Genomic DNA, 27,918 nt, shown 5'->3' with positions numbered 1-27,918 from the left:
GTTTACAATGCTGTAGTAGTATGGCTCTGCAATATGAGAGGTTTCAGAAGAAACAGTACAACAGGACACCACAAAGCAGTGCATACGCTATTGACAATGCAGACATGAGCATCATGTTACCAAGAGGGAAGGCAGGCAGAAGACAAATAGCAGCGGTGGTGCCTGAAAAGCTAACTTCATGGACTGCAATCACTCAAACTAACATAAGGGACCCAAAACAAAACAAAACAAAAATCAAAACCAGAAAAATGCTTTTCGCTCATATCTAGAGGTAGTGGGGTAAAGGGATGGGGGTGGGGAGAGAGTGGAATTGACTTTTCTTTCTTAAATAAAGTTCCCACAAAGCCCCTATAATTGACAGCGGATAATTATTTTCAGCTTGAGGAGCCTGTCCCAAAACTCTTAACAAGATTGCCAGGGAAAAGAAACAAAATGTGTTTACTTGAGCCATTTCCAGAAGGAAGGAAAAAGAGCTCTTTGGATGAGGTGGGAAAGGCGGTGGAGAGAGAAAGGGGCATCTTTGCACTGCAACAACTCTCTTGAGCGCCCTGCGTGGTCCGGCTAGTGACAGGCTGGAGGGAAGGGGTGGGTAGAGCGGCAAGGGGTGGGGGATGTGAAGGGAGCGCGCTTAGGGGAGGGGATGCGGCAGCACAATGTATACACGGGGGTTGGGGGGTGAATTAGTGTGAAAGTATTCCACTTAATCATTTTACAGGGGTTGGGGACGTAAATATTTAGCTGGCCACATCTGGAACAGATTTTTCCCCCCCGTGTGGGCTGGGGGTGGATAATTGGAAGGAGGGGAGCACGCATTTGTTACTTACTGTACGGGCAGTTCTCCTTCTTGGTACCGCTGACCTTCCCGTTCTTCTCAATCTTGAGAAAGTACTTGGTGAAAGAGAATAGCTTTCTCCAGCGGACATCTCCTTGAAGGTGATTGTAGCTCCGCACATGCCTTCCCGCGCTGGAAGGAGAGGAGAAGGAGGAGGAAGAAGAGTTGGTGGCCTCTGGTGACACCATGTCCTGACCAAGGGCTTGGCAGGTGACAGGGACGGAAGACACCAAGAACAGCAACAAAAAGCAGCAGCAGCAGCAGCCGGGCAGGTGGGGAAAGGCTGAGGCACAATGTGTCAGTATCCATTTCCACATTGTACTGAAACTCTCGGCACTGGAAATTGTCTCATCAGAAGGAACATACTGGAAGGGTAAGACCCGATGCAAGGCAAGGAGAGAGCTCGAGGTGGTGGCTGCTGGTTAGCTCCCTCTGGGCGCGGATCTGGCCAGAAGTGAATGCACCAACATCCATAACTCCTCGGAAAAGCCGGCTGACTCCCCTCGCTCCTTTCTCGGATCCGCTGCCTACGCCTCTGGAGCCTCCCGGTGAATGGTGGACGTGGGTGGCCGCAGCAGCAGGAGCTGGTGGTGGCGTTGGTGGTGTTGGTCACCAGCGCTCTTCGCTCCCCCAGGAGTTACTTTGTTCTCTTCTTTACTCCTTTCTTCACCATGTTAGATGCCAAAAAGGTCTGAAAAACAGATGACAGCACGGTGAACAAAACCCAAGGGAGGTGGGGTGGGGAATAGGGGGAGATATCTGCACCCCTCTGCGGTTGGCACCTTCTGGTCTCTCTCTGCGGAGCCCCAGCCTGCGAGCCACTTCTACAAGTATATCCCTTTGGAGTTGTCAGAAGTGGAGGCAGCTGCCCAGTCGCCGTTGTTTTCTTCCCTCTCTTCCTTTCTGTTTTTAGTGGTGCCTGCCGATTTGAAGGCTGCCGAAAGTCACTTTTTGTTTTGGGGAACGGCGGCTGGTGTTTTGTATGGCCCTATCTCCCACCCCCTTCCTTTGGAAAGTCCGCTTGTAAACAGGTTGAAGCCTGGAGTCTAAATGTCAGTGATTCTAAGCCAGAGGTGGGCTCTGCCTCTGCTGGTCAAACCTCATTTGCAGGGGTGGAGAAGAGGGGGGAGGGGGTCAACCGGCGGTGGGACATCTGAAACCCTAGGCTGCTGGGAACGCCAGGGAGAGGGAGGGTGAAAGGGGCAGAGAAGGGGGTGGGGGAGCAGGGGAGCGAGGAGAGAGCGCGATGCCTTTGCACCGAGCTCGGGGGCTGCCAGGTCCCTTCCTCGCCGCGGCTGTTGCGGCCGCAGCCTCCGCCGGCGCCTCTAGCTCTGGCTAATTCGCTGCTAAAGCGTCCTATGCTTGCAGCGCGGGCCACGGCGCTGACGGTATCTTCCCGCTTTCCGAATTTTGCTGTCTTCCAGCCTGAACCAATCCCTTCTGGGGAGCCCCTTTCTCACTTGTTTTCCAGCGTAGGATCTCCTCCCCCCACCCCCATTTCTTTTGGCAGTGAAGTACTTGAGAGCCACCTGGAGCCTGGTGCTTGGCTGACTTTTCCCCCCTTCTCACTCCCAGAAGAGGAGAGGGCTGGGAGAAAGCAGAAGATGCTGAGGATTTTAAACCGTCCAAAGCAGCAGGTTATAAACTGGTCGGAGCGAGCACAGAAAAGGAAGACATAATTAGTGTCCTTTCCTCCTCTGCTGCCAGCTTCCAAGGAGGTCTCCTCTTTAATGAATCACTGATTTCTCGCTTCCGTTGCTGAAGTAAAAAGTTCACACTTTGGCCCTCTCTGCCTTTTAAGCTCAGGGAGATTTATCGTCACCCTTAAAAGTTGCCTCTCTCGGCGCAAATGAAATCAGGGACCCAAATAACCGATTTCTAATTGCTAACATGAGCCCTTCACTGAATCATGCGTGCACTTCAAAGCAAACGCACTTTATGGCGATCGCAAAGATTTTACCATATAATTTGGCTGAATACCCTGCTGTCTGTTTTCTTTTTTATGCAATTTCCTTTGCACTTTGTCATAAAGGGGAGGTTTTTTTTTTTCTATCTTCACATTTAATGTTTAAAGGGCTCTGTTTTACAATATCACTGCACTACTAGTCTTCCTCTCCTTTTCACACTCTTTCAAGCCACCCCAACTCCTCCCTTGCTCGCAGAAACTAGCTCACAGCCCAGGTATTGACAGAACTAAGTCCAAGGCTAAGAAGCCTTTGCCAAGAGTTAAGAGGCACAAAAAAGGAAATACTGTAATAATCCATTCCAATCTGAATAAGAAACAGCTCCTAGAGGACCACTTCTTTAAGAATGACTCTAAACTAGGGAACGTTTAACTAGAAGGAATGCCTAAACATGTACTGGAATGAACTATCTATGTCACATAGGACAGTTAGACATTTGTGTTTTGTTGAAGCCCACAAAATTGCCAACATTTTAAGGTTTTGTACCTACAAAAGTGGTAATTTCATATGTTTCAACCTAAAATTAGGCTGCCAATGTAAGACAGAGAAACACTTCAAGGTGAACTGGGAGTTTAACAACAGCAACTGTAATTTGGAGGGAACTAATTAGAAGAGTCTGTGTTCACACAAGCTAGGATCCCTATGATGTGCGTTTGACCTCCATATTGGTTGTGAACCAGAGGAAATGCAAAGAAAAAAGAATTAGCGTTAGAGATGAGCATTAGGAATGATTGCTCAATTAAGTATTTAGTGACTTGAAAAATGAGTTTACATGAATGTTCTTATATTTTTCTGTGTATTCAAATCCTTTGAAATAGAATCATTTAATACTAGAATCAGGATTTTAATTGCATTAGTTATAACTCATGCAGTGCTTATTTAGAAGAGTTCAACAATGTGGTGAACATTACAATAGGTTTTTAAAGTTTAATATAATTAGCTCTAATTTCGGTAGATATTAATTGGAAAGTTAAGCAAATAAAGAGCACACATCAAGCGAGTCTTTTTCTTTAGGATACTGAAAAATGAACCAACAGTGCTAATTTCAATGTTTTAGTTCACAGTTTTATACCTGAGAGGACAAATGCCTGAAAGACAGTGTAGTGTTTCCCATGGATTTGGGTTTCAGCCCAATGGTCCAGAAGAATCCAAATGTTTGAATTTACAACTAATTAAAACTACATTTTTTAAAAATTATGTTTGATGAAACCATACAATAAAGATTCTGCTGTGAAAAGTTACAAAACACAGGAAGTTATTATTTTGGGGTTTCTGTACAATAGGAACCAACACTTTTGATGCCACTTTGGGGTTTAAAAATTTTTGTTAAACTCACCCTAGACATGTGCCCCTCCAATCCAAAGCTAGTCTCTCTTTCTCCCTCTCTCTCTCATACACACATCTACCAACTTTATGTTCCAGTAGAAGAAGCCATTCAGATCTTTTAGCTAGGAGTTTCTTTTTTTTTTCTGTCTAAAATGAGGGAAAAGATGTCTTTAAACTTTCATATTAAAATCTGGTTGCAGCAGGTGCAGTGTTTGAAAGTTCTAGAGCCCCTTCGCTGCTCTTCTGTACAGCGTGATGACAAGAGGGCATTTACAAAACAGCCCAAAGGAAAAGCTGACATAGCTTTTTAGATTATATCTCATTCTTCTTTTTCTTTTCTGTGCAGCCTTTCTTTTACAGCACAGTTGAATCCCTAAATACCCGACTACTTTGCATTGTTAGGTCACCTCTTAGGTTAGCCCGAGAAAGCCTGAGAAAAGTTCCACAGGAAAGATGCACTATTTAACGGAATTCAATCTCTCCCAATAGATTTGAATCACTAACATAAATGTATGAATGTAGATTATATCTCTGTAATGAGGCCTGAATCATTCTCAGTTACTTCAAAGGACTGAAATTCTACCTTCCTTTTTTAGCTGCAATAATCAGGTCTTAATGGGTTCCTTTATTAATTGTTTCTTTGCTAGGATTGAAAAGGACAGTACAAGCTTCAGATTAGAGTGGTACCTACTAATTCTCAAAGGCTGTTTTTCTCTTTTATCCAACTTCTGGAAGGCATACTTTATTTCTATGCCCTTAAACATATCTGCTACTATCAGGCTAGCTCTGTATTGAGAGAAATAGATGCAGCCTTTTGTTACGTGTGATGTCTTGAGAAATGATTGAGGCTTTTTAAAACAAGACCATGGCAGCAGCCATTGAAGAATCCTAAAACCTGGCTCTTGAACCTCAGAGAAGCAATCAGTGTATGTACTAGCAGATCCTTCAGTAGCTATTGTGTTTGAGCAGTTTACATTTTACATATGTATTGCCTGGATTCTTTATGTTGCTCAGCACTACCTGTGGTTCAGTTACAAGATGTGTGCCCTATTATGTATGATGTTATTGGCAGCGTCAGTAAGCTGCTTCAAGTAATGCTAAGTAAGGTCAAAAGTCAGCCACGCTGTTCAAAAATTTAGACATATGCAGGCCTCATTTTTTCACCCTGTGGTGCAGACCTTATGAGTATGTGTCGCAGCCCATTTTTCCCTTTTGGACACAGAACATGCCAGTTTTAAGTCATCGTTAGGACTTGTGCACTTCCCAGGCTGCAGCTAGAAATGATGCTAATAATCACTCACATTTGGGTGAATGAAGGAGTGATATCTTATTGTTTTTAAACCAGGAGCTTCAAGTGAACAGAAAAGAAGTGTTATCCCACAGATAGTGGTGTGCAGTGCTTCAGAGCCAGTGGGAATCTTAGCTATAACTGAATCCAACACATGTATTTTATAGATGAATAAGCTGATTCCCAGGTCACTCCATGGTAGACCAGAATTTGGAACTCCTGTGATAGACCTTAGGCTATTACCCTAATTTTTGCAACACCTGTCCTGTTTATATTCTTTTTCTTCCTCCCTACTCCCTTTCTTACCATTGACCATTCATCATTCTAATATGTCTAAGATGGCAGAGTAGAAATGATAAAAACAGTTAGGGGTTTAGTTATGGAAAAGCAATTATATCTTTGCTGCAATAGATTAACCAGAGAAAAGTAATAAAATAGTGTTGAATTATTAAGTATCAGCTGGTTAGCTAAAATAAATATTGATATATGCTTGGCAAAGGGGGATATTTTATCAATGCTTCTGAGATGAATACAATCAAAAAGTAATGAATACCCCATATTTTCAGAATACCCCAATTTTTTTAATAGAATCTGAATTTATAAGTTCACCTCTAGAAAACTGATGAGACTTTCTAGAAAAGTAGATTTATAATTTGATCTGGGTTTCTGCATTCTAATATTAATTTTCCATAAAGTATTGTGATATTTCAAAGCATAGGTTGCTTAAACAATTTTTTTTCAAAGTTTGAAACTAAGGTTAATTTTCTGTTCCCTCACTTTCAAACAGACTCAATGATCTGTTATTAGGAAGGAAATATGGCCAAGATGATAAAACGGATCTTTTGTAACAAGAAAAGAATTCTATATAAGATTGTTTAAAACATACAATAAATCACCACAAATTCCTGGAAACTGAACTTTGCATCTTGGCACTAAACACAACAAACATATTTTCACAAAGCTGCTGTTTGTCCCCTCCCAGCTGATGGTAAACAGAACCTTCCCTTGACAAAGTTGTGAAGTCTCTGAAAAGTTTTGTTTGTTTTCTGTGTTCCCAGCTGTCCTTTTGTAGATCTGTGCCTCTTCCTACTTCAAGCTCTCTAGGCATCTTAGTCCTGCTATCTATGGCAAAATTGTAAACATTCTGATATTAGTCATTTATGTTTGTGAATTAACTGACAGATTATAATATTTTCTTTAAAGTTGTAATGTCATGCCAATAGACATTTAACTGGTTTTTATTCAATTAATGTTTATTGAGTGCCTACTATATGCTAGGTAGGCATTGTGAATGGTGCAAGGTTTTTCCAATAAATTAGACAGAGAAACTTACCCCATAAAGAATGTGCATACATGATTGAATGCATGAATTTAGGCAGTTTATCATTAATGATGGGCAAAATATGGTTATCTTAGGACTCAGAAACCAGATATTGGAAAGAGAGATATTGAAAAAGAAAGAAGAGCCCCTGAAAATTCTTTTTGATTTTCCTTTTCTCTACAACAAGAGCTAAGGAAAACTGTGACTTCTATTTATGGCTTCACGAATGATTAAGACTTGATTTTTCCCTATTTTATGTCCCTGGCACAATCCTTTTTTCTAGATTTTCTCTACAGTGTGGAGATTTTGGTTGCATCCTTTCTGTCAACCCAACCTGACCTCCTCTCTTTTACTCCTGCTCCCAGACTCCTGGAAGCATATTTCTTGCTTTCTAGTTTATTATTTTAATTACTTCCCGATAAAAGTTCCCTAATCCATTTGCTGTCCTCTGTGCCTCTTATTATGAAATATAATTTGACCTGATATACATTCTATTTGAAAAATTTTGCCTCTGTTAAGCAAATTTTGACAAAAAGAATGTATTTTCTATGAATTAAAAATTATTGTGTTGGGGGCAATGCAATATTTGCTGTACTGGATTTCCTTCAATTGGCCCCCAGATCCATTCTTTCCCCTCCTCTGTTCAGCTCTGTGCTGACATGTGTGAATCACCGGTCCTTTTTAAACAGAAGACTTTGAGTTTGTTTTGTCAATGGGAGAATGGAATCCTTAGATCAGCACACAGAAGGCGAAAGAACTCTGGATATTTCCTCCTCTCCTCCTTTATGTTTCAGTGACACTTTTCTGGCAGTGTCTGTATCCCTTCCCACTGGGTGACCCCTCCTCTAGGACTCTGGCTATCACTGGCAACCCTAAAATAATATTTCCTCCCCATCTTCTTAAGCTCAAGAACTGGTAGCAGTTCCTGTCTATTACTTGCCTATCATCATTATCCCTTGTTTCTTTCACAGTGCCTGCACCTTTGTAACTGGTTATTTTATTAAAGTCTCTTCACTTAAATCAACTGGGAAGAATTCTGTCCTACTCAGGACACTAACTTCAAACTGCAGTATATACCATCACAGTAAGTAACCAGTTCATAAAATGTGGTTTTTTGGATATCTGAGATAACAGGGAAGTGCAAATTACTACAAAGCAGGTTGTGAAGCATCTAATGCTTGCTTGGTGATGTACAGGATTCCTTGAACCATACGAAAGGTAATGCCGCATGACATTTTCCCTCTAGAAATGTATAATCTAATATTGAATTTTGATTGATCATTGCAGAGTTTTTTATTTAGCTAATGATTTTGAGGTCTAAAATCAAAGAGTAATTTATTTTGATTGCTGACTGTTCAATAAAATACATTTATATAAATGACTTCAGAAAAGGAATCCAATAAAGTAGAAATTATGTTCATAAATGACATACATTTATGGAAAACTGTAAAGTTCTAAATTAAAATCAGCTTTCTTCTTTTTAGTTTAAATATTTCCTAATATTAATCTTTACTAATTTTAAAAATCATTAATGTTTTTATAAGGAAACATGTTATACTGATGTTTGTTAATAGTCTGGTGTATAAAAGAATGGGGGAAATTAATATTATTTTCTAGCCCACTGAGAGGTATTGTTTGAACATTTTCGTTTCAACTAAAGACAGATCTTTAAAAATAAAGAAATATGCAGCCCTCAATTGTACAGCTAGGTGCTAAAGCTAGGTAGAGCACCAAAAACCCCAAGATGAAATACATTTGCAGATAATTTTGGGTATTGCTCACTGTCTAGACAGTTTCACAAATTTCATAAACAAATGACTTCTTATAGAAATCAATATAGCCTAGAGTCTATGAAGCCCAGATCAGGGCTTAGTCTTTCATCTTCTAATCTTATAACCCTGAGAATTTATAGAATTTTGTATCTTTATAGCTAGAAAATACTTTAACTCTCTTATTTCTACTGCCCTTACTTTACAGGTGGAAAAAAAAAAAAAAAAGAGAGATCTGGGATCATGAAGTGAGCTGCCCAGGATGACAGGGCCGATAGTGACAAGCTGCTTCCTGTGCACTAAACTAGTGAATGGCAAGCACTTCAGCCTTTCATACTTACAGATATAATGCACTTCCAAGAATAACAGTGGTCCCTTCTGAGGCTGTGGGGCAAGAAGGAAGAGAGGGAACATTTCAGAATCTCTGGGGCATTTGGCACGTGATGTTTGGAAAATTCTCAAGGTGTATTGCAATGTTTGCCTTCGGAAGGTTCTGACCTTGTGGTTGAAAACTTCTGGGCTATCGCTAAGTTAGGACAGCATTTTGATATATCTCTTGAATCTTAGCTAGGGGTGAAGGAGACTGCTTTTAGGTTAATGGTTCAACAGTAGGCCCTTTTGAAATTCATTTCTCCTTAAAAATCTATAATGTCTCCTTCTTTCCTATATGTTAAGTATAAATTCTGGCTTTCATATTCCTATTGCAGTGATATGGTTTGGCTGTGTCCCCACCGAAATCTCATCTTGAATTCCCACATGTGGGAGGGACCCAGTGGGAGGTAATTGAGTCATGGTGGCAAGTCTTTCCTGTGCCGTTCTCATGATAGTGAATAAGTCTCACAAGATCTGATAGTCTTAAAAAGAGGAATTCCCCTGCACAAACTCTCTTTCTTTGCCTGCTGCCATCCATGTAAGATGTGACTTGCTCCTCCTTGCCCTCTGCCATGATTGTGAGGCCTCCCCAGCCATGTGAAACTGTAAGTCCAATTGAACCTCTTTCTTCTGTAAATTGCCCAGTCTAGGTTATATCTTTATCAGCAGCATGAAAACAGACTAATACATTCAGTTATCAGCAGAAGTTTGGCTATTTTAATTTGACATTTGAATTATATTGGCAGAGGGAGAAAGAACTTAGAAATATTTCTTCGGCCAACTTGTGAGAAAGAAACATTCTTTTGCTTTACACCATTGTAGCCATGTTCATCTGTGGGTGAATTAAGGTAGAGTCTTCCTACCTTACAGCACTAGATAGTAATGTTTATTGATTTAGCTGGTATGTTTTCAGTGTTTCGCCTATACTTGCTGTTTTATATATTTTTTCCCTAAAAATAGGAAAATATATATAAATATATAATTTCCTAAAATATATATGAGAAATATTTTAATCATGTATTTTCTACAATTTGAAACTTAGTTGTGGGAAATCACCCAACTCATTCCTGTCATTTTATAAACACACACACACACACACACACACACACACACCCCTTCAAGGACCTCTTATTAGACATCTAGTCTTGTTTTGAATTTGAAAAATAAAGCTTATCAGATCATTAGGAATAGATTGAAAAAATAATAAGAAGCTTAAAGACTTACATATACAATTTTGGCACTGTTCAATATCTATCTATAACAGATAAATGTTATTTCTATTAATTATTGCTAGATTCTGTTTTAGAGGTCAACTTCTAGACTGACAGAAATAATGCTAGTAAAAGAATTGCATAGTAGAACAATAAAAGTAGCCCACTGTAACTGGAAGGCAATTAAGAGCATTTGATTTATCAAAGAAATTTAAGTGTTATATGATTAGATGCGTAAGTTATTTGCCCTCCAGTCTGACAAGATAGGGGAAAAAGTAGAAAGGAACATGGACTTTAGATATGAAAGTCCACGTCCAGGCAGGTGAAGTTACTTGCCCAAGTGGCAAAGCCAGCATTTATTTCCATTTTCTGACACAATCCTCTGCCTAGAAAAGCCCTGGGCACCCAGATTCAGTACTCTGAACCTCAGAAATGCCAGTTGGCAAAGTCTGGGGGACTCCATGTTGAGAGAGCCTAAGGAGTAAGGACAGTGGTACTTCACATTATGTCTTTTTATATTTTTCTCTTTCACGTGCCTGATTTTATTGTTTATTCTAGAAAATTCTGGGTTCTGAAGGCATACTTAAATGAAAGCAATACCTCTGCTTCTCTGTTTCATTCCCAAATGTAGAGGTTTGTTCTGCAGAACCACCTGCTCTGTTTGATTATTGATACTACAACAGTAGCAGTAAAGAGAGCCCTTGTCCTTGACTTGGGACCCTGCTCTGTGTCAAGTTAACCCTTCTTCTTTCCTTTGGGGGCAGATACCTAACTTCTGGGCTACTTTTCCACCAAGATGAAAAAGAAATTGATTATTTTGCCTAGAAATCTAAGGCTGGATAGTGCACATCCATTCTACATAATTAGTGGAGGAAAAAAACTTCGCAAGCTAGCTGAGGATGTTCCCTGAGAGCATTTGAAGCTTACTTTAGTGAAGATTCTTAAAATGACCTCAAGGGGGGCTATGAGGAAAAAAAATCCCTATTTACTCATTACTTAAGAGTTAGAATTTAGCTAACAAACTCTGCTGCCATTCTCACCTCTGTTTTGGTATTTTGAGTGTGTCAGTTGAATTTTAGCTACTGCATTTTAAAAATAAGTAAAACTTTAAAGTAGTAAAATGAGTCTTAACCTAAAGACAGGATCTCCTATTATCAAAGTCCAAAATGAAATTGTTTGTAAGGTTAAAAAAATTATAACTAAGCAAAGCCAGGGGAAAAAGTGACTAGTTTATCTTTTGGTAAAGAAGCAAGGGAAATGAAATACAGCAAGGAAACCACATCTTTGGTAAAGTTAGAAACCTCAGCCTCAGAGTTTTTTTTTTCTTTTTTAAATAAAGCAACTTTTAGATTTAGCAATATAAAGTATAATTCGTTTTGGTACTTAGGAACATTTTACTGATAAACACTATCCTTTCAGGCCTACTGAAAATACACACAGTTGTATCCACATGACAGCATATAAAGGTTTTATGAAGAAATTAATTGCTGTATAAAGTTTGGGGAGCCAATTTCATTTTCATCATTTTTCTGTCTCAAACATATTTGCTTCTGTCATTTGGAGGAAAGCTTGTCTCCTGGTTGAATTGTCTTTCTTACAAAATGAATTTTTGAAAGCTACCCAACTGAGGAAGGGTGAATGACCATTAGGAAAAATTAAACATTTATGGCCAACATTTATGATGTTGGTGGAAAGGAAAGAGAAAGCTGTGTACTCCAATTTCCATCAGGAAAGTGCAGAAGCTGGAAACAGAACGTTATGTTCAGATAGGAGGAGGGGAAGGTGGAATGTTTTGTCACAGTGCTGCTCCCTACAAGGGACTAGTAAAGGGAGGGATGCAGAGAGCCCTCCTGCAGCATGCAAATGGAAGGGGCTCTGATCCAGATCCCTGCCTTTGGTCAAAGCATCTCAAGACTAAGAGCCAGGGCCCAAGCACTTCCCTCTGTGGTGAAGAGAAGTGGATGAGGCATTGTCCTCAATTTCAGGAGTGTGCGATGTTCCTGTAAAGAAGCTGTATGTTTAAGAGCCTGATGGAAGGGAGTGTGTACCTTGAGCACATTTTCCAAAGTGACACTATTTCAGACCCTGATATGGTTTGCCTGTGTCCCCACCCAAATCTTGAATTGTACCATAATTCTCATTGTCATGGGAGGGACCTGGTAGGGGGTGATTGAATCACGAGGGCAGGTTTTTCTGTGCTGTTCTTGTAATAGTGAATTAGTCTCATGAGATCTGATGGTTTTATAAAGGGGAGATCCCCTGCACATGCTCTCTCTTGCCTGCCACCATGCAAGACGTGACTTTGCTCCTCCTTTGTCATCTGCAATGATTGTGAGGCCTCCCCAGCCATGTGGAACTGTGAGCCATTAAACCTCTTTCCTTTATAAATTACTCAGTCTCAGGTATGTCTTTACAAGCAGTGTGAGAACAGACTAATACAGACCCCTTACCTAAGTTAACCTCTTTTTATATAATGTTTTATTTCTAGCACTATTGTATAGGTATTAAAGTTAGTACAAGTAACATGATTTTATTTGGGAATGAGTCTTCAACTAATAGATTTTTAAATGATTTTTCATGATAAAATGACCTAAAATACATAGAGTATGGAAGTAATGTGTTTTTAATTGGACAATATTTTGAAACAGATCAGTGTTTTCTTCAGTAGATGTGTGTGCTGTGTGTTGTTGAATATTATTCTGGATTTATTCTCCAACAAAGTGTATTTCCTGGAACTGTTTCTTGTAGAAAAATATACAGTTTCTTAGTTTTCACTTAGTAGACTTTCACATTGCTGGAGAATGCCAAGTCTATTGAGGATGAAAGGGAGATAGGGAATGATGATATAATATGGAATGAGATATGGAATAATGCCTGATAACCTGTGCTTTAATAAATTCTATTAATAGTATCTTCTGTCACATGGGGAGGAAAGAATAATTCAGAATACTTGTCAGGCTTACATAGTTTATTATATTTTCAGATGAATGGGAAAAGAGGTAAAGGGTGCTAAACCAAAAATTAGGAAATCTACATTATATTTCTGGTTCTGACACTCATAATTTTGTGTCTTAGGGATAATACTTAGGCAAAGGGATAGAGACCATTTGGCTCTAAAATTTTCTAACCTATGAGACCCAGAATAATGATGTATGTATTGTATTAGCACCACTTAATGGCAATAGTAAAAATAGGTGGTCATTAACATGGAAAACCCAATCTAGTTACTTGGTTATTTCATGGAATCATGGAATTATGGAACTGAAAGTCCTGTCTAAAATCAAGCTCTGTTTTCATTTTTTTACACAATTGCACATGAAACAACTATGGTCCATAGAGGAAAAATTACTTTCCTGATATTAGCCAGTTAATTAATGACAGAATCTTTAGGAGCCGCATGCCCCAACTTTCTAATATTCTTTTTACAATACCAATATTTTACAGCAAACAGTAAAATTTTGTTGTTTTTTGGAAAAAAGATAATGAGTAATATAGTGAGAAAATGCAAATGTTGATAAAAGGGAACTCTGACTAAATGGATTTTTTAAGTCTTATGCAAGTGTCTATAAAAAGGTGTTGCATAAATGTAGGTATTTTATGATGGGAAGGGTTTGAAAGTCAAACCCATGGTACTTGCATAAAGATAAGAAATTGAGTAATAGGAGTTAACCATGATGAGATGATACTACTCTGTTTACATTTTTAATATTTGACAGTCCTTAATTGCACTGGTGTTTTAGGCAGTTTTAGCTAAAATAGGAATTAATTGCCAAAAAACTATCCAAAACTGCATTAATGAACAGAAAAATGATATAATTTCTAGGAATTTATCCAAAGGAAAAAGTCCTTGGCCTTCTCTTCATCTGAAAAGATGACTTAGTTTTTAATATGAATCACACTCTTGAACTAACTGGATCTAATTACTGCCTATTTTGGTCCTTTCTTCTTCTAGGAATACTTCTGCAAACAGAGAAGTTTATCATTAAATAATTGCTTTTATCATCACCCAATGAAATACTTTTGTGATGGTTAATTTCAAGTGTCAAGTTGACTAGGCCATGAAGTGCCCAGATATTTTGGTCAAACATTATTGTGAGTGTGCCTTCGAGGGCGTTTGCAGATCAGATTAATATTTAAATCAGTAGACTGAGTAAAGCAGATTGCCCTCTCTAACATGGGTGGGCCTCATCCAATCAGTTGAAGGCCTGAATAGAATGAAAAAGCTCACCCTCCCATAAATAAGAAGGAAGTCCTCCTTCCTAACTGGGTAAACTGGGACATCAATCTTTTTCTGGCCAGGCACGGTGACTCACACCTGTAATCCTAGCACTTTGGGAGGCTGAGGTCAGGAAATCGAGATCAGCCTCTCTACCCCATCTCTACTAAAAATACAAAAACTAGCCAGGTGTGGTGGTGCCCACCTGTAATTCCAGTTTCTCAGGAGGCTGAGGCATGAGAATCACTTGAACCCAGGAGGCAGAGGCTGCAGTGAGCAGAGATCACAGCCACTGCACCCCAGCCTGGGTGACGAAGTGAGACTCTGTCTGAAAAAAAAAAAAAAAAAAAAAATTCTTGCCTTCAGACTCAAGCTGGAAAAGCAATTCTTCTTAGGTGTCAAGCCACGGCCATTCAGAATGAAACTTATACCATCAGCTCTATGAGCTCTCAGGACTTCAAACTCTGATTGAAACTACACCATTGGCTCTCCTGGGTCTTGAGCTTTCTGACTATAGATCTTGGAGCTTCTCAGCCTCCATAATTCTGTGAGCCAATATATAGATGTATTATAAGATAATAAATAAATTTATAGCTATATATATATATATGAATAGGATATATATATCCTATTCATGCTATTTCTCTGGAGAACTCTGACTAACACAACTTTATTTGCTTTTTTCCCCCTGAGAAAACTTACTGTAGACTTTTTACAAAATCTTAGTCTAATAATTTCTTTTTCCGTATTTTTGTCAACAATGATTATATGCTAATCTATATACCTTAGAATATCCTCCTTGTTCCTTTTAAACTATGCTTAGAGTGTCTATATCATGAATTTTAACCAATACTGATCTCATTCCTGTTGAAATGGCTTTGCAGTTAGATGAAAATAAAACTGGTTTTCATTTTTTGAATTTCCCTATTCTATTTTTAAAAAATTGTCTAGTAATTAATTTTAACAGCACCAAATTGTACAATTCTGGGGCCCATGATTCTTGTGTTAGTCTATATGAAAATTGTCTTTTGGAGTTTTGCAATGCAGAGCTTTATGTAGAAGAGACTGCTGGCTGCCTATCCAAGAAGTACAACCAGCTTTTTCCTTTGTGACAGAGTCTCTAATTTATTTGTTGAACCAACTCTCCTCTTGAAGACCATATAACTCACTAAACCAAAAGTAGTATACCATTGTTTTTGCTGGCAATTGGACCTAGGATGTATATGTGACATAGTTCTGGCATAGGGGAAGTCTTCTGGCAACCTTACTGATAAATAAAAAGAGATGTCCCTTTTATTCTGCCAGGCATTGTCATATGTAGACACAGTTCCTGGAAGTATGACAGAGTTTGTGACTATGAAGGGAGAAGTGGAACTGGGCATAGGTCAATGCAATTAGGTATCTGAAGAATAGAGTGAAAAAGATTTTTAAAACACAAAGAAACTCTGGGACCTATAGCACAATGGTGTCCCAAAAGAGAGAAGGGAGAGCATGTGGCACAGAAACAAAAGAGAATAAATACTGGCCAAAATTTCCGCAAGTAGGTGAAAGATACAAATTTATAGATTTAGAGAAGTTCAGTGACTCCCAACTTATATGATAACTGCCCCATATGTCTTAAAGAAATTGGACTTATGTAAAAATTTGCAGGTAACATTTTATAGTGGTAAAATGTTTAATATTTCCCCCACATATCAGGAATAATGCAAAGATGCACACAGTCACCACCATTTGTATTCAACATTGTATTGAAGGTCCTGATTATTGAAATAATAAACTTTAATTTTCTTTTTTCTTAATTGATCTAACAGATCATAGTTTGTTCAAAATAATAATAGTATTGTATTCAGCTATATCAATAATCATCTTAAACATCAAGGTCTAAATAAACAAATTTAAAAAAAGAGATTTTCTGAGTAGATAAAAAAATAAGACCCAACTATATGTTGTTTGAGAAGAAACTCACTTTATATATAAAGACACAAACAGATTAATAGCAAAGGGATGGAGAAAGATACGCCATGCTAAAACTGTTTTTCAAAAAGCAGTAGTAGGCTGGGTGTCGTGGCTCATGCCAGTAATCCCAACGCTTTGGGAGGCCGAGGTGGGTGGATCACCTGAGGCCAGGAGTTCAAGACCAGCCTGGCCAACATGGTGAAACCCGGTCTCTACCAAAAAAAAAAAAAAAATACAAAAATTAGCCGAGTGTGGTGGCATGCACCTGTAATCCCAGCTACTCAGGAGGCTGAGGCAGGAGAATTGCTTGAACCCAGGAGGTGGAGGTTGCAGTGAGCCAAGATCGTGCCATTGCACTCCAGCCTGGGTGACAGAGAGACTCTGTCTCAAAAAAAAAAAAAAAAAACCAAAAAAAACTGGAGTAGCTATTTTAACTTCAGACAGAGCAGACTTATTATCATGGATAAACACAGGCATTACGTAATGATAAAGAGATAGTTCTTCAAGACGACATAACAATCCTTAATGTATATGCACCTAACACCACAACATCAAAATACTTGAGGCAAAAAACTCATAGACTTTTAGGAAAAATAGATTAATTCATGATTACTGTTGGGGACTTTCACACCCCTCTGTCAGAAATGGACAGATTTAGGAGACAGAAAATCATTAAGTACATAGTTGAACTCAACAACACCATCAGTCAATTGGATGTAATGCACATCTGTAGAGTACTTCATCCAAACACAACAAAATACAAAATCTTCTCAATCTCTCATGGAGCATTCAACAATATTGACCACATTCTGGGCCATAAATTCCATGTTCACAAATCTAAAGTAAAAATTGTACAATGTCTGCTTTCAGAATACAATGGAATTAAAGCAGAAATTAATAACAGAAAGATAGCTGGAAAATTCCAAAATACTTAGAGATTAAACAACAGACTTCTAAATAACACGTAGGTCAAAAAAGAAATCTCAAGTGAATTCAAAAAATATTTTGAACTAAATAAAAATGAAAACACAACTTATCAAAATTTGTAGAATACTATAAAACTAGTGCATAGAGGAACATTTATGACACTGAATGCAGATATTTAAAAAAGAAAGTGCTAAAATAAAGTTTCTAAGCATCTGCCTTAGGAAACTATAGTTTTAAAAAGTGCAAATGAAATTCAAAGTAAGCAGAAAAAAAGAAATAATAAGAATTAGAGCATAACTCAATGAAATTGAAAGCTGGAAATTAATAGAGAAAAGTCAATGAAACCAACAACTAGTTCTATGGAAAGATCAATAAAATTGATAAAACTCTGGCAGGCTAAGAGAAGAGAGAGAAAATATAAATGATTAGTATAAGAATGAAAGAGGGAACATCACTATAGATCCCATGCATATCAAAAGGATAATAAAAATATTATGAAAAGTTTCTCCTCACAAATTTGACAGCCTAGGTAAAATGGACCAATTTCTTGAAAGACACCACCTGCCGATCATTATGCAACAAGAAATAGATGATTGGAATTAGGCCTATGTCTATTAAGGAAATTGAATCGATAATTAACAACCTTCCAAAATAGAGAGCTCAGATGGGTTCATTGATGAAGTCGACAACAACACTTAAGCAATAAATTATAGCAATCATCTACAATCTCTTACAGAATATAGAGGCACAGGAAATTCTTCCTAATTCATTATATGAGGTCAGCATTACCTAACCAAAACCAGATAAAGCCATTACAATGGCCGGGCATGGTGGCTTATGCCAGTAATCCCAACAATTTGGGAGGCCGAGGCGGGTGGATAACTTGAAGTCAAGAGTTCGAGACCAGTCTGGTCAACATAGTGAAATCCCATCTCCGCTAAAAATACAAAAATTAGCTGGGCGTGGGGGAAGGCATCTGTAATCTGGCTACTCAGGAGACTGAGTCAGGAGAATCACTTGAACCTGGGAGGCGGAAGTCTCATTGAGCTGAGATCATGCCACTGCAAGCCTGGGCAACAGTGCAAGACCCCATCTCAAAAAAAAAAGACAATTCAAAAAAGGAAACTACAGACCAATGTCACTCAGGAACATAGAAACAAAAATCCTCAAAAAATATTCAATTAAAAAAAAGAATCCAACAATATATAAAAAGAATTATAAACAATGACCAAGTGGGATTTATCTCGGGTATTCAAGGCTGATTGACATTCTAAACCAATGTAATCTATCACATCAACAGGCTCAAGAATAAAAATCACACAATCATATCAAATTCAACACCTATTTATTAAAAAAACTATCAGGAAATTAGGAATATAAACTTTTTCAACCTGATAAAGAACACACACACACATATACACACACAAATCCACAGTAACATAATAATTATGAGAAACTTGAAGTTTTCCCACTAAGATTAGATACTACTGCTTTTAAACATCATATTGAAAGTCCTAACTAATGCATAAAGACAAGAAAAGGAGATAAAGTGTATACAAATTGGGCAAGAAGATATAAAACTGTCTTTGTAGATGACATGATCACTTATGTAGACAATATGAACAAAATAAACAAAAATGCTCCTAAAACTAGTAAGTGATTATAGAAAGGTTGAAGGACACAAACTTAATATACAAAAGTCAATCACTTTTTAATATACCAGCAATGAACAAATGGAATTCGAAATTAAAACAGAATTTTATTTACATTAGCACCCCAAAAATTAAATACCTAGATGTAAATTTAACAGAATATGTATAAGATCTGTATGAGAAAAACTATACAACAGTAATGAAAAATAGCAGATAAGAAATAAATTGAGAGAGAGTCTATGTTCATAGATAGGAATACTCAATATTGTCAAGATAGTAGTTATTTCCAACTTGATCTATATACTCAAGGCAATCCCAATAAAAATCTTAGGCAGATAATTTGTGGATATTCACAAACTGATTACCATGTTTATATGGAGAAGCAAAAGACCAAGAATAGCCAACAAATTATTAAAGGAGAAGAATATAGATGACTGATATTACCGAAATTCAATACTTACTATAAAGTTACAGTAATTAAGATAGTTTGGTGTTGGTGAAGGAACAGACAAATATGTCAATGAAACAGAATAGTAAGTACAGAAATAAACTCATAAAAATATAGTCAACTGTACTTTGACAGAGGAGTAAAGGCAGTACAGTGGAGAAAAGATAGTCTTTCACTTGCTGGTGGGAAAAGGAAATGGTACAGTCACTTTGGAAGACAGTTTGGCAGTTTTTTACAAAACTAAACATACCATTAGCATTCAATCCAGCAATCATGCTCATTGGTATTTACCCAAATGAATTGAAAAGTTGTGCCTCTACATGAATGTTTATAGCAGCTTTATTCATCATTGCCAAAACTTGGAAGCAACCAAGATATACTTCAGTAGATGAATGGATAAATAAACTATGCTACAGTGAGATGAAGAATTATTATTCAGGGCTAAAAAGAAATGAGCTATCAAGCCATGAAAAAACATGGAGGAAATTTAAATGGATATTACTAATTAAGTGAAAACAATCTGAAAGAGCTACAGTTACTATATGATTCCAACTCTATGACATTCCAGAGAAGGCAAAACTGGAAACAGTAAAAAATTAGTGGTTGCTGAGAGTTCAAGAGAAGGAAATGATGAATAGGCAGAGGATAGAGGATTTTTAGGACAATGAAACTATCCTATACAATAGTACAATGCGCCTGTAATCCTAGCACTTTGGGAGGCCGAGGTGGGTGGATCACGAGGTCAGGAGATCGAGACCATCCTGGCTAACACAGTGAAACCCCGTCTCTACCAAAAATACAAAAAATTAGCCTGGCAGGGTGACACACGCCTGTAGTCCCAGTTACTCGGGAGGCTGAGGCAGGAGAATCGCTTGAAACCCGGGAGGTGGAGCTTGCAGTGAGCTGAGACTGTGCCACTGCACTCCAGCCTGGGCAACAGAGCAAGACTCTGTCTCAAAAAAAAAAAAAAAAGTACAATGATGGTTACATGTCAATATACATTCATCCAAACCTATAGAATGTACAACTCCAAGAGTGAGCCACTATGTAAACTATGGACTTTAAGTGATAATGATGTGTCAATATACATTCTTAGATTGTAACAAATGTACTACTCCGGTGCAGGATGTTGATAGTGGGGGCGGTAGTTGTTGAGGGGCGGTGGGCAGAGTGTGTATGGGAACTCTCTGTACTTTCTGCTTAATTTTGCCATGAACCTAAAACTCTTCCAGTAGATAAAATTTATTAATTAAAAATTCCCTGACACCATACACAAAAATTAACTCAAAATGGACTATTGACATAAATATAAATGCTGAAATCATCAAACTTTTAGATAAAATGTAATTTTCATGATGTTCATGTAAGCAAAGGTTTCTTAGTTTACAGAAACAATACCTATAACAATTGAGAAATTATACTTTATCAAAAATTAAAATACGCTTATCAAAGTACACAGTTAAGAAAATGAATAGGCAAACCATAGGTGGGAAGAAAATTGTATACATACCGCTGGCAAAGAGCAGGTATATGGGATATACAAAGATACCCTATAATTCAATAAGCAAAAGACAACTCAATTAAAATGCGCAAAAACTGTACAGACGTTTTACAACACAAGATATATAAAAGGACAGTAAGCATGTAAAAAAGTGTTCAGCATTATCTGGCATCAGGAAAATGTGAATTAAACCTGATGTGTGCAATTCATTTAGAAACACATATAAAGTGAAGTGGCTGGATTGCTAAACAGGATGATGGTGACATAGAGATGTATGCAATAAAGCAAGTACAGTAAAATGTATATGGTCAAATATAGGTGATGAGTATTAGGATGTTTATTACAAAATTTGTTCCACTAAGTTGTATGTTAAACTTTTTCCATAAGGAAATCTTGGACAATATAAAGACAAGTGAATACAATAATATTTAAACACTAATAAAAATGATTTACAATTATGAAATATCTAAACTGATCTAGAATGTGGAAATTATACATTTTATTTAAGAGCAGTAAGTGCTGCATAGCAATAACACAGAGAGGACTAGATGGATTGGGATATGGGAGGTGCCTAAAATTTTAAATAGGGTTGTTACAGTCTTCACTCTGAAAATTATGCCCAAGTTCAGAATTAAAGAAGGTGAGGAAATTAAGTAAGCAGCAATTTGGAGGAAGCTTGTTATAGTTAAGGGTGACAAGTGCAAAGACCCTGAGGTGGACCATATCTAGCACATTCAAGAGAGAACATGGAGGTCAGTTAGCTGGAACAGAAGGAGCAAGGTGTAGAGTAACAGGAGATCAGGTCAAAGATCTGGTAAAGAGCTGCAGGTGGACCTGTGGGTTCATGTGTGTAAAGACTTTGGTTTTTATTCTGACAGAAGTAAAGAACTATTGAGATTTTTTAGGAAAATAATGGCATCATTGGTCTTAGGGTGAAAAGAATTACTCTGACCACTGAGTTAAGAGTAGATTGTAAAAGAACAAAGGTAGAAGCAAAGAGACCATTTTGACAACTAGAGCAGTAATCCAGGACTTTAGCTGGACTAAAGGTTATAACATTAAAAGTGGTGAAATGTGATTGTATCCTGGTTACATCTTAGAGTATAATCAAACTGATTTGCTGATGTGTTGTATGTTCAGCATGAGAGAAAGAATAGTGGAGGATAGCACCAAGATTTTTTGTCTTGATAAAGTGGAAATACTGAGTTTGTGTAAGAGACAGAAGAAAAGGGGAGAAGTGTTGGAGTGAAACTATCTTTGAGTAGGCAAGAGAGAATGAAATACGGTGTATAGATGAAGGGATTAGATTTAGGGGAATAAACAGTTAATTTTACCATGGGTGAGAGAACATGGTATATGATATAGATCCTGTCAAGTGGCAAATTTGTCTCAGGTAGCTTGTGAGAGTTCCCTTTTGATTGCTTCTTATGTTCTTAGTGAAATAAAAATACTTGGTCATCAACTGAATTTTATTTTTATCTTTACATTTAAAAATGTACATACTCTTTGACCCAGACGTTCCACTTCTGGGAATCTATCCTTTGGAAATAAAACACTGGCATACAAGGACATAGGTACAAAATTTATTAGTGTATCAAGGTTTATAGTGACATAGAAAAAGCTTCATATTTAATATTCATCATTCATAGAGAAATAATTTTATACATTTTGTGTCATTCCTATTATTGAAAATTTTTCTCTCCTTTGAAAATCCAGTAAATGTATGTATATTTATCTGGACAGATGGTCATGTAATATTGTTAAGTGGGCAAGGGAAAGTAAAAAGTATTGTGTATACTGTTACTGTTTTAAATGAACAAAAATAAATCTTATATACATTTCGCATATGGATAAATATGTTAAGAATAAACAACTAACAATTTTAAATTGGTTAATTGAGGAAATAGAAATGGAGGATTTGTGCTTTAGATTTAGTTTTTTTTCTTTATGTATACTTGCATTGCTTCAGTTATGGTAGGAAACACATATTGCTTTTGAATAAATACTTACCAGAGAAAATTTATTTTTTAATAAAAGCATATTCAATTTATTTGTAAAAAAAGTTACCTACATATCTGATAATTTTGTGTTGGGAGTATCATTCGATATCATTATGTTCATATTTAGATTTTGTTTAACCGTTAACAGATACAGCTGAGTTTAACTCCCACTCTATAACTCATCTGTCAAATGCTTTCTGAATGTCGTAAAGATTTTGCATCACATTTTAAAAGTTTTATTTCAAATATCAAATCATATTTATGCCATATTTTTATTAATAACACATTTTATCATAATGCAATTACCTTTCCAGTATACCTTATATATTTTCTAATTTACCTTTCAATGTAATTCATGTTATTATGTCTTATGGTGATGCATGAATTTACACTCTGTTCAGCCATTATAAAATTATGTTACTAGGTCATTATAAAATTATGTTACTAGGTTACCATCATCCCAGATCACTTTTATTACACTTCCTATTTGTATTTTTATTATATCTCTCAGTTTATGGGTTTATTTTGCTTATGATTGAGAAGTAAACTGATTTTCACTTTTTGTTGTAGTTGATTTAAATATTCTCTTATAACAGTTTTAATAAAATACTATTTTCCTATAAAAGAACACTTAATCATATGATTATGTAAAATGTATTTTTAATGGAACAGAGTTTATATACTGCTATGGTCTGAATATTGGTGTCCCCCAAAATTCATATGTTAGAGCTTAATACCCAATGTGATAGTAGTAAGAAGGTGAGCCTTCAGGAAGTGATTAAGGCCTGAGGGCTTCATCTTCGTGAATGGGTTACTACCCCAACTAAAAAGAGGTTCAAGGGAATTCCCTGTGCCTTCTGCTATGTAAGGACTTAGCAACAATGCACCATCTATTAAGTAATGAGTGAGCCCTTACTAAACACCAGATCTATTGGCATCTTGATTTTGGACTTCCCAGCCTCCAGAAATGTGAGTAATACATTTCTGCTGTTTGTAAGTTACTCAGCCTAAAGTATTTTGTTATAGCAGCCCAAAAGGAGTGAGACACATATGCATATTAAAATTACTTCTAACACCACCACAGTTATCAATCTTCTGTCCGGCTTCCCTCTGATGCCTTTTACTATTTCACGGAGCTCTGACCCTGTTTCCCGCATTTTTGCTTCCAGCAACCTGTACCTATGATTGCTCAAAAGAGGACCTCCACACAGGGTAACTCTTCACTAAAGAAGGTCTAGTGCAATGCAAAAATATGAAAGCCAGCTCTCTTGCACTGGGGCAGAATAACTCTGACATACATCCTAGACTGCAGAGAACCCTGGTGGAATCAAGTTGCAGCTATCCTCTAGGGCAGGAGGCTTTGCCTAAAATTGCATTGTTGTTTGCGTTGTTCCCCTCCCTTTCCTGCTTGTCTCACTCCCTTACCCTGGGAGTTCTTTCTTCAGAAATCACTTGCACATGGATTCTTGTGTCTGAATTTGTTTCAGGGACACGCAATCTAAGTTACACTCAAACTACATGGCTATTAAATTCCTGTCTAATCAAACCTTCACCTTTAGGCCTCTGCTTTTTATTTCTTTTCTGGAAGATAAGCAATTAAGTTGTTTCAAGAGGAGATTACTGAAAAAGTGCATTCTTTTAGGGCTCTAATATTTTATACAAATCTTCTGGCAATAATTTCTTATTCTACACCAATTACTTTATTGGTCAAAACTGAAAATTCTATTTGAAAGTTGAGTCAATAAAGAATATGTTTAGGAAGAGCCAAGATCTATCAGTTTTTTTCAACTCAAGTTACATTTGTTACCACTTATTTCACATTCCTAGAAATCTGTGTTAGAATTAATTTCTATCCTAGCTATTTTTTAGAAACCATTTTTCTTACTCTCTGCCCTGTTCTATGTTCTTTATATATACTGGCTTATTTTACCTTATACCCCACCTAGAACAATGATTGTCCAAGTCATTTGATCCTGGTTATTGCCCAGTTCTGACCCGTTGTTTCTTGGTGTTGACTTCCCTGGATTATCGGCTGTCTTGGCTTTGACTTTCAGGCTTCTTTGGTTTGACAGAACATTTGGACACATTTCTGCAAACGGACACTTGGCATCTCTTCTTGGAACAAAATTTTGTATTTGGACTCTGGCACCATGCACCACAGATGCAAGCAAGAAGCACTTCTACCTTCTGAGGCGGCCCCTCAAACTCAAGCCAGCTAGGCTAGGCCTGTCCAGCTTTCCTTCACAAAGAAGGATTGGAGAGTTGCCGCTTACTGACTTTCTCAAATGTCATTACTTAGCCAGTCTTCTGAAGATTGAGATTCATGAACATTGGACTCTTGCCTGTAATTACAATTCTTAAGTATATTAACCTTATTTTCAGCTGTATTTTTAGTTGCTTTCTGACTTCATCTTGAAAATACCTATACTCTTTCTGCATTTATTCTAATCTTACTTCTGATCTTGATTTTAAAAAGATCTTTATCAATGAAATCACCTCCAAGAACTATTTTTGAACTTTAAGATGTATTCTTAAATTTTTAGTGAAATAGGATTTAGAATCAACTTTGTGAAGATTACTAACAGAAAAATGAATAGCTCCTACCATAAGGCAGTTTATAGTTAATGTGAAGAATATTATACTTGTTTATACATGAAAAAGCCATTTTCTTTCTCTAAACCTCAGAGAGCTATATATATTTAATGAATAAATGAATGTATGATGAATGAATTCCTGTCAGTCTTTAGCGAAGTCTTATCTCTTATTTTGAATTCTTTCTTTAGCCCCTATGTCTTCATAAATTCCAACCAATATCCAGGATTAATTCAAATTCCTTACAAGGATCTGAGAAGGGTTGGAGCTGTGGTATGGGTATGACTGGTAGATAGTTTTGAGCAACACTATCACCAGAAAATCTCTATTTTTCTCCCAGTGACTTTTTGTTGAGGGTTGAAGAGTTTCCTTGAAGATAAAAAAAAAAAACTGTACTCATCCAAAATGTTACAGATGTAACTTATGGTTCAATAGAAGCCTCTGCAAGCCAGGATACAGAAAGAAACTTGAACCTTTGCAGAAGCTTGCAGATTCAGCAACAGAGACTGAGATAAGAATGAAATGGTAATTCTGGGTATGGTGTGGTGCCAAGTCCTGAAACCAGTCCCAATATACCTACCCTAGAAGCATGTGGACATCCTGAGGACATGAAGGGCTCTGCGTGTGATCCAGAAAAGGTGTTCCACTATATTCTAAAGTATTTATGGGCTGTGGTAGGCAGAGAAATTTATCCAGCAAAAATTCATGAATTGTTACTGAAAAGTGACTTCTCAGATAAGTATTACATTTCTCAGCTCTCGTCGTCATTAAGCATTACCATGGTGACTCAGATCTATCCAGTGGAATATTGTAAGAAGTGATGTTACTATTCAAGATCTGGCTCATGGAAGTGCTCCTCTGTGATCTTCTCTCTTTTTTTTCTGCTGCCTATAATAAAAACTTCTCCCAGGGAACTTTGGAAGTCTCATGCAGAAGACAGCAGAAACTTCACCAATCTGGGTCTCTGTGTGACTGAAAGTATAAGAGATGGCAGACCCATCTACCTGTTCTCTCACCTTTTAGTGTCACATGATCAAGAAATACACTTCTATTGTCGAGAGCCATATATGCTTTTGAGTCTACTTGTACTGTGAGTCTACTCTAGTTCAGATCCTTAAGCTCTCCTACTATGGAACCCTACCCATTGAGCTTAATATAGTGGGATGGAACATTGCAAAGACTCCTGACATACTGTTTGAGCACTGAGAACATTAATGTTGCAAATAAAAAGGTAGGAATATGCACCTTAATGAAATGAGGGGCCTGTGTGAGGCAAGGAATGATGGTGAAGATAGAGCTTGGAGTAGCAGAGGATGGTGGGTAATTACAGTTCAAACTGATATTGAAGTTCATATAAGATCCTTTTTGTTGCTGAAGGGGTGGGAAGTGTTAAGGCATTGGAGTTTCTGAATGAGAAAATGAGAAGTTGGAAATAGCAATATTCAAGTACTACTAATAGTGTGACCTTAGATGTGTCAGATTGGTGAGGCATGTATGCATTTTATTATGCTATTCTACAATGGGGCACAATGACAAATGCTTAAATCAAAGATGAATGAGAACTGTGCTGATGACAACTGAAAGCATTTATTGAGAGAGTACTCAAATAGATCAGCACTTTGCCATATAACCTATCCTCTTAGCCAAATTTAGGCATTCAGATCACTCAATTATTTATAGATGTATTAAAATGTCAAAATTGAAGTACTGGTTCAATCACTTGGACATTCAGAAATATTCACTGGGCATCTGTTATGTCTGTGGCATGGTCCTAGGCAATGGTGATGAAATGGTGGATTAGGACAGACAAGGTCTCTGTTTCTTCCTGGGGATTATTTGCTGGTAGAGAAAATATACAGCATAAAATGAATAAATAAGATGGTAAGTCTTGAAATTGTTATTGTGAGTAAAATAAAAAGTGTTTTTTAATAGAGAATATTAAGAAACTTGAAAAGTGAGAAGGAGCCAGACATGTGAGGAGTGTTCTAGACAATGAGCGCAGTAAGCACAAAAACACTGGCAGGAAAGAGTTTGGGAAGTTCAAGGCACTTGGAAAAGACCAGTGTGGCTGGAACATGGTATGTAAACAGTGAAGCTGCTAGATATAAGATTGCAGATGCTGATAGAGGCTAAATCATTCACGACCTAGTAGGTCCTGGTGAGGACATTGAGTTTTTAACCTAAAGGTAATGGGAAAAAAGGAAGAGTTTTTGTTTTTGTTCTGGGGTTTTATTTATTTATTTTTAGTAGCGACAAGGTTTCACTATGTTACCCAGGCTGGTCTCAAATTCCTCAGTTCAAGTGATCCTCCTGCCTCAGCCTCCCAAAGTGCTGGGCTTACAGACGTGAGCCACCATACCTGGCAAAAGGAAGGTTTTAAGCAGAGCAGTGAAATGAAAGAGAAGTAACCAGTTAGGAGGCTATTACCAGAAACCAAACAAGGAATAATAGTGACCTGGGAAGGCAATGGTAGAGATGCAGAGTAATAAATGAATTTGAGGAATATTTTGAAGGTAGACTCAACAGGATTTACTGCGCTGATT

The 27,918-nt window shown here is 37.4% G+C and overlaps 1 protein-coding gene and 1 long non-coding RNA gene across 2 annotated transcripts in view; one reads left to right on the top strand and one right to left on the bottom strand.

Moving 5' to 3' along the window:
• The window catches only part of FGF10 (fibroblast growth factor 10), an 89,040-nt gene extending 86,822 nt beyond the window's left edge, over positions 1 to 2,218 (bottom strand). The window contains exon 1 of the mRNA XM_526931.8: positions 825 to 2,218. Within this exon, the coding sequence (XP_526931.2) occupies positions 825 to 1,149 (325 nt within the window). The 5' untranslated portion in view covers positions 1,150 to 2,218. The remainder of the gene's footprint in view (positions 1 to 824) is intronic.
• LOC134810082 (uncharacterized) lies at positions 1,199 to 26,435 on the top strand. Its single transcript, XR_010157246.1, has 3 exons — positions 1,199 to 1,380; positions 7,703 to 7,815; positions 24,838 to 26,435. It is a non-coding gene; the product is annotated as an uncharacterized LOC134810082 (long non-coding RNA).
• Positions 26,436 to 27,918: the final 1,483 nt, after the last annotated feature.

This window comes from Pan troglodytes, chromosome 4 (genome assembly GCF_028858775.2).
Source record: "Pan troglodytes isolate AG18354 chromosome 4, NHGRI_mPanTro3-v2.0_pri, whole genome shotgun sequence".
Classification (NCBI taxonomy): Eukaryota; Metazoa; Chordata; class Mammalia; order Primates; family Hominidae; genus Pan; species Pan troglodytes.
This window is presented reverse-complemented; position numbering and strand designations above follow the sequence as displayed.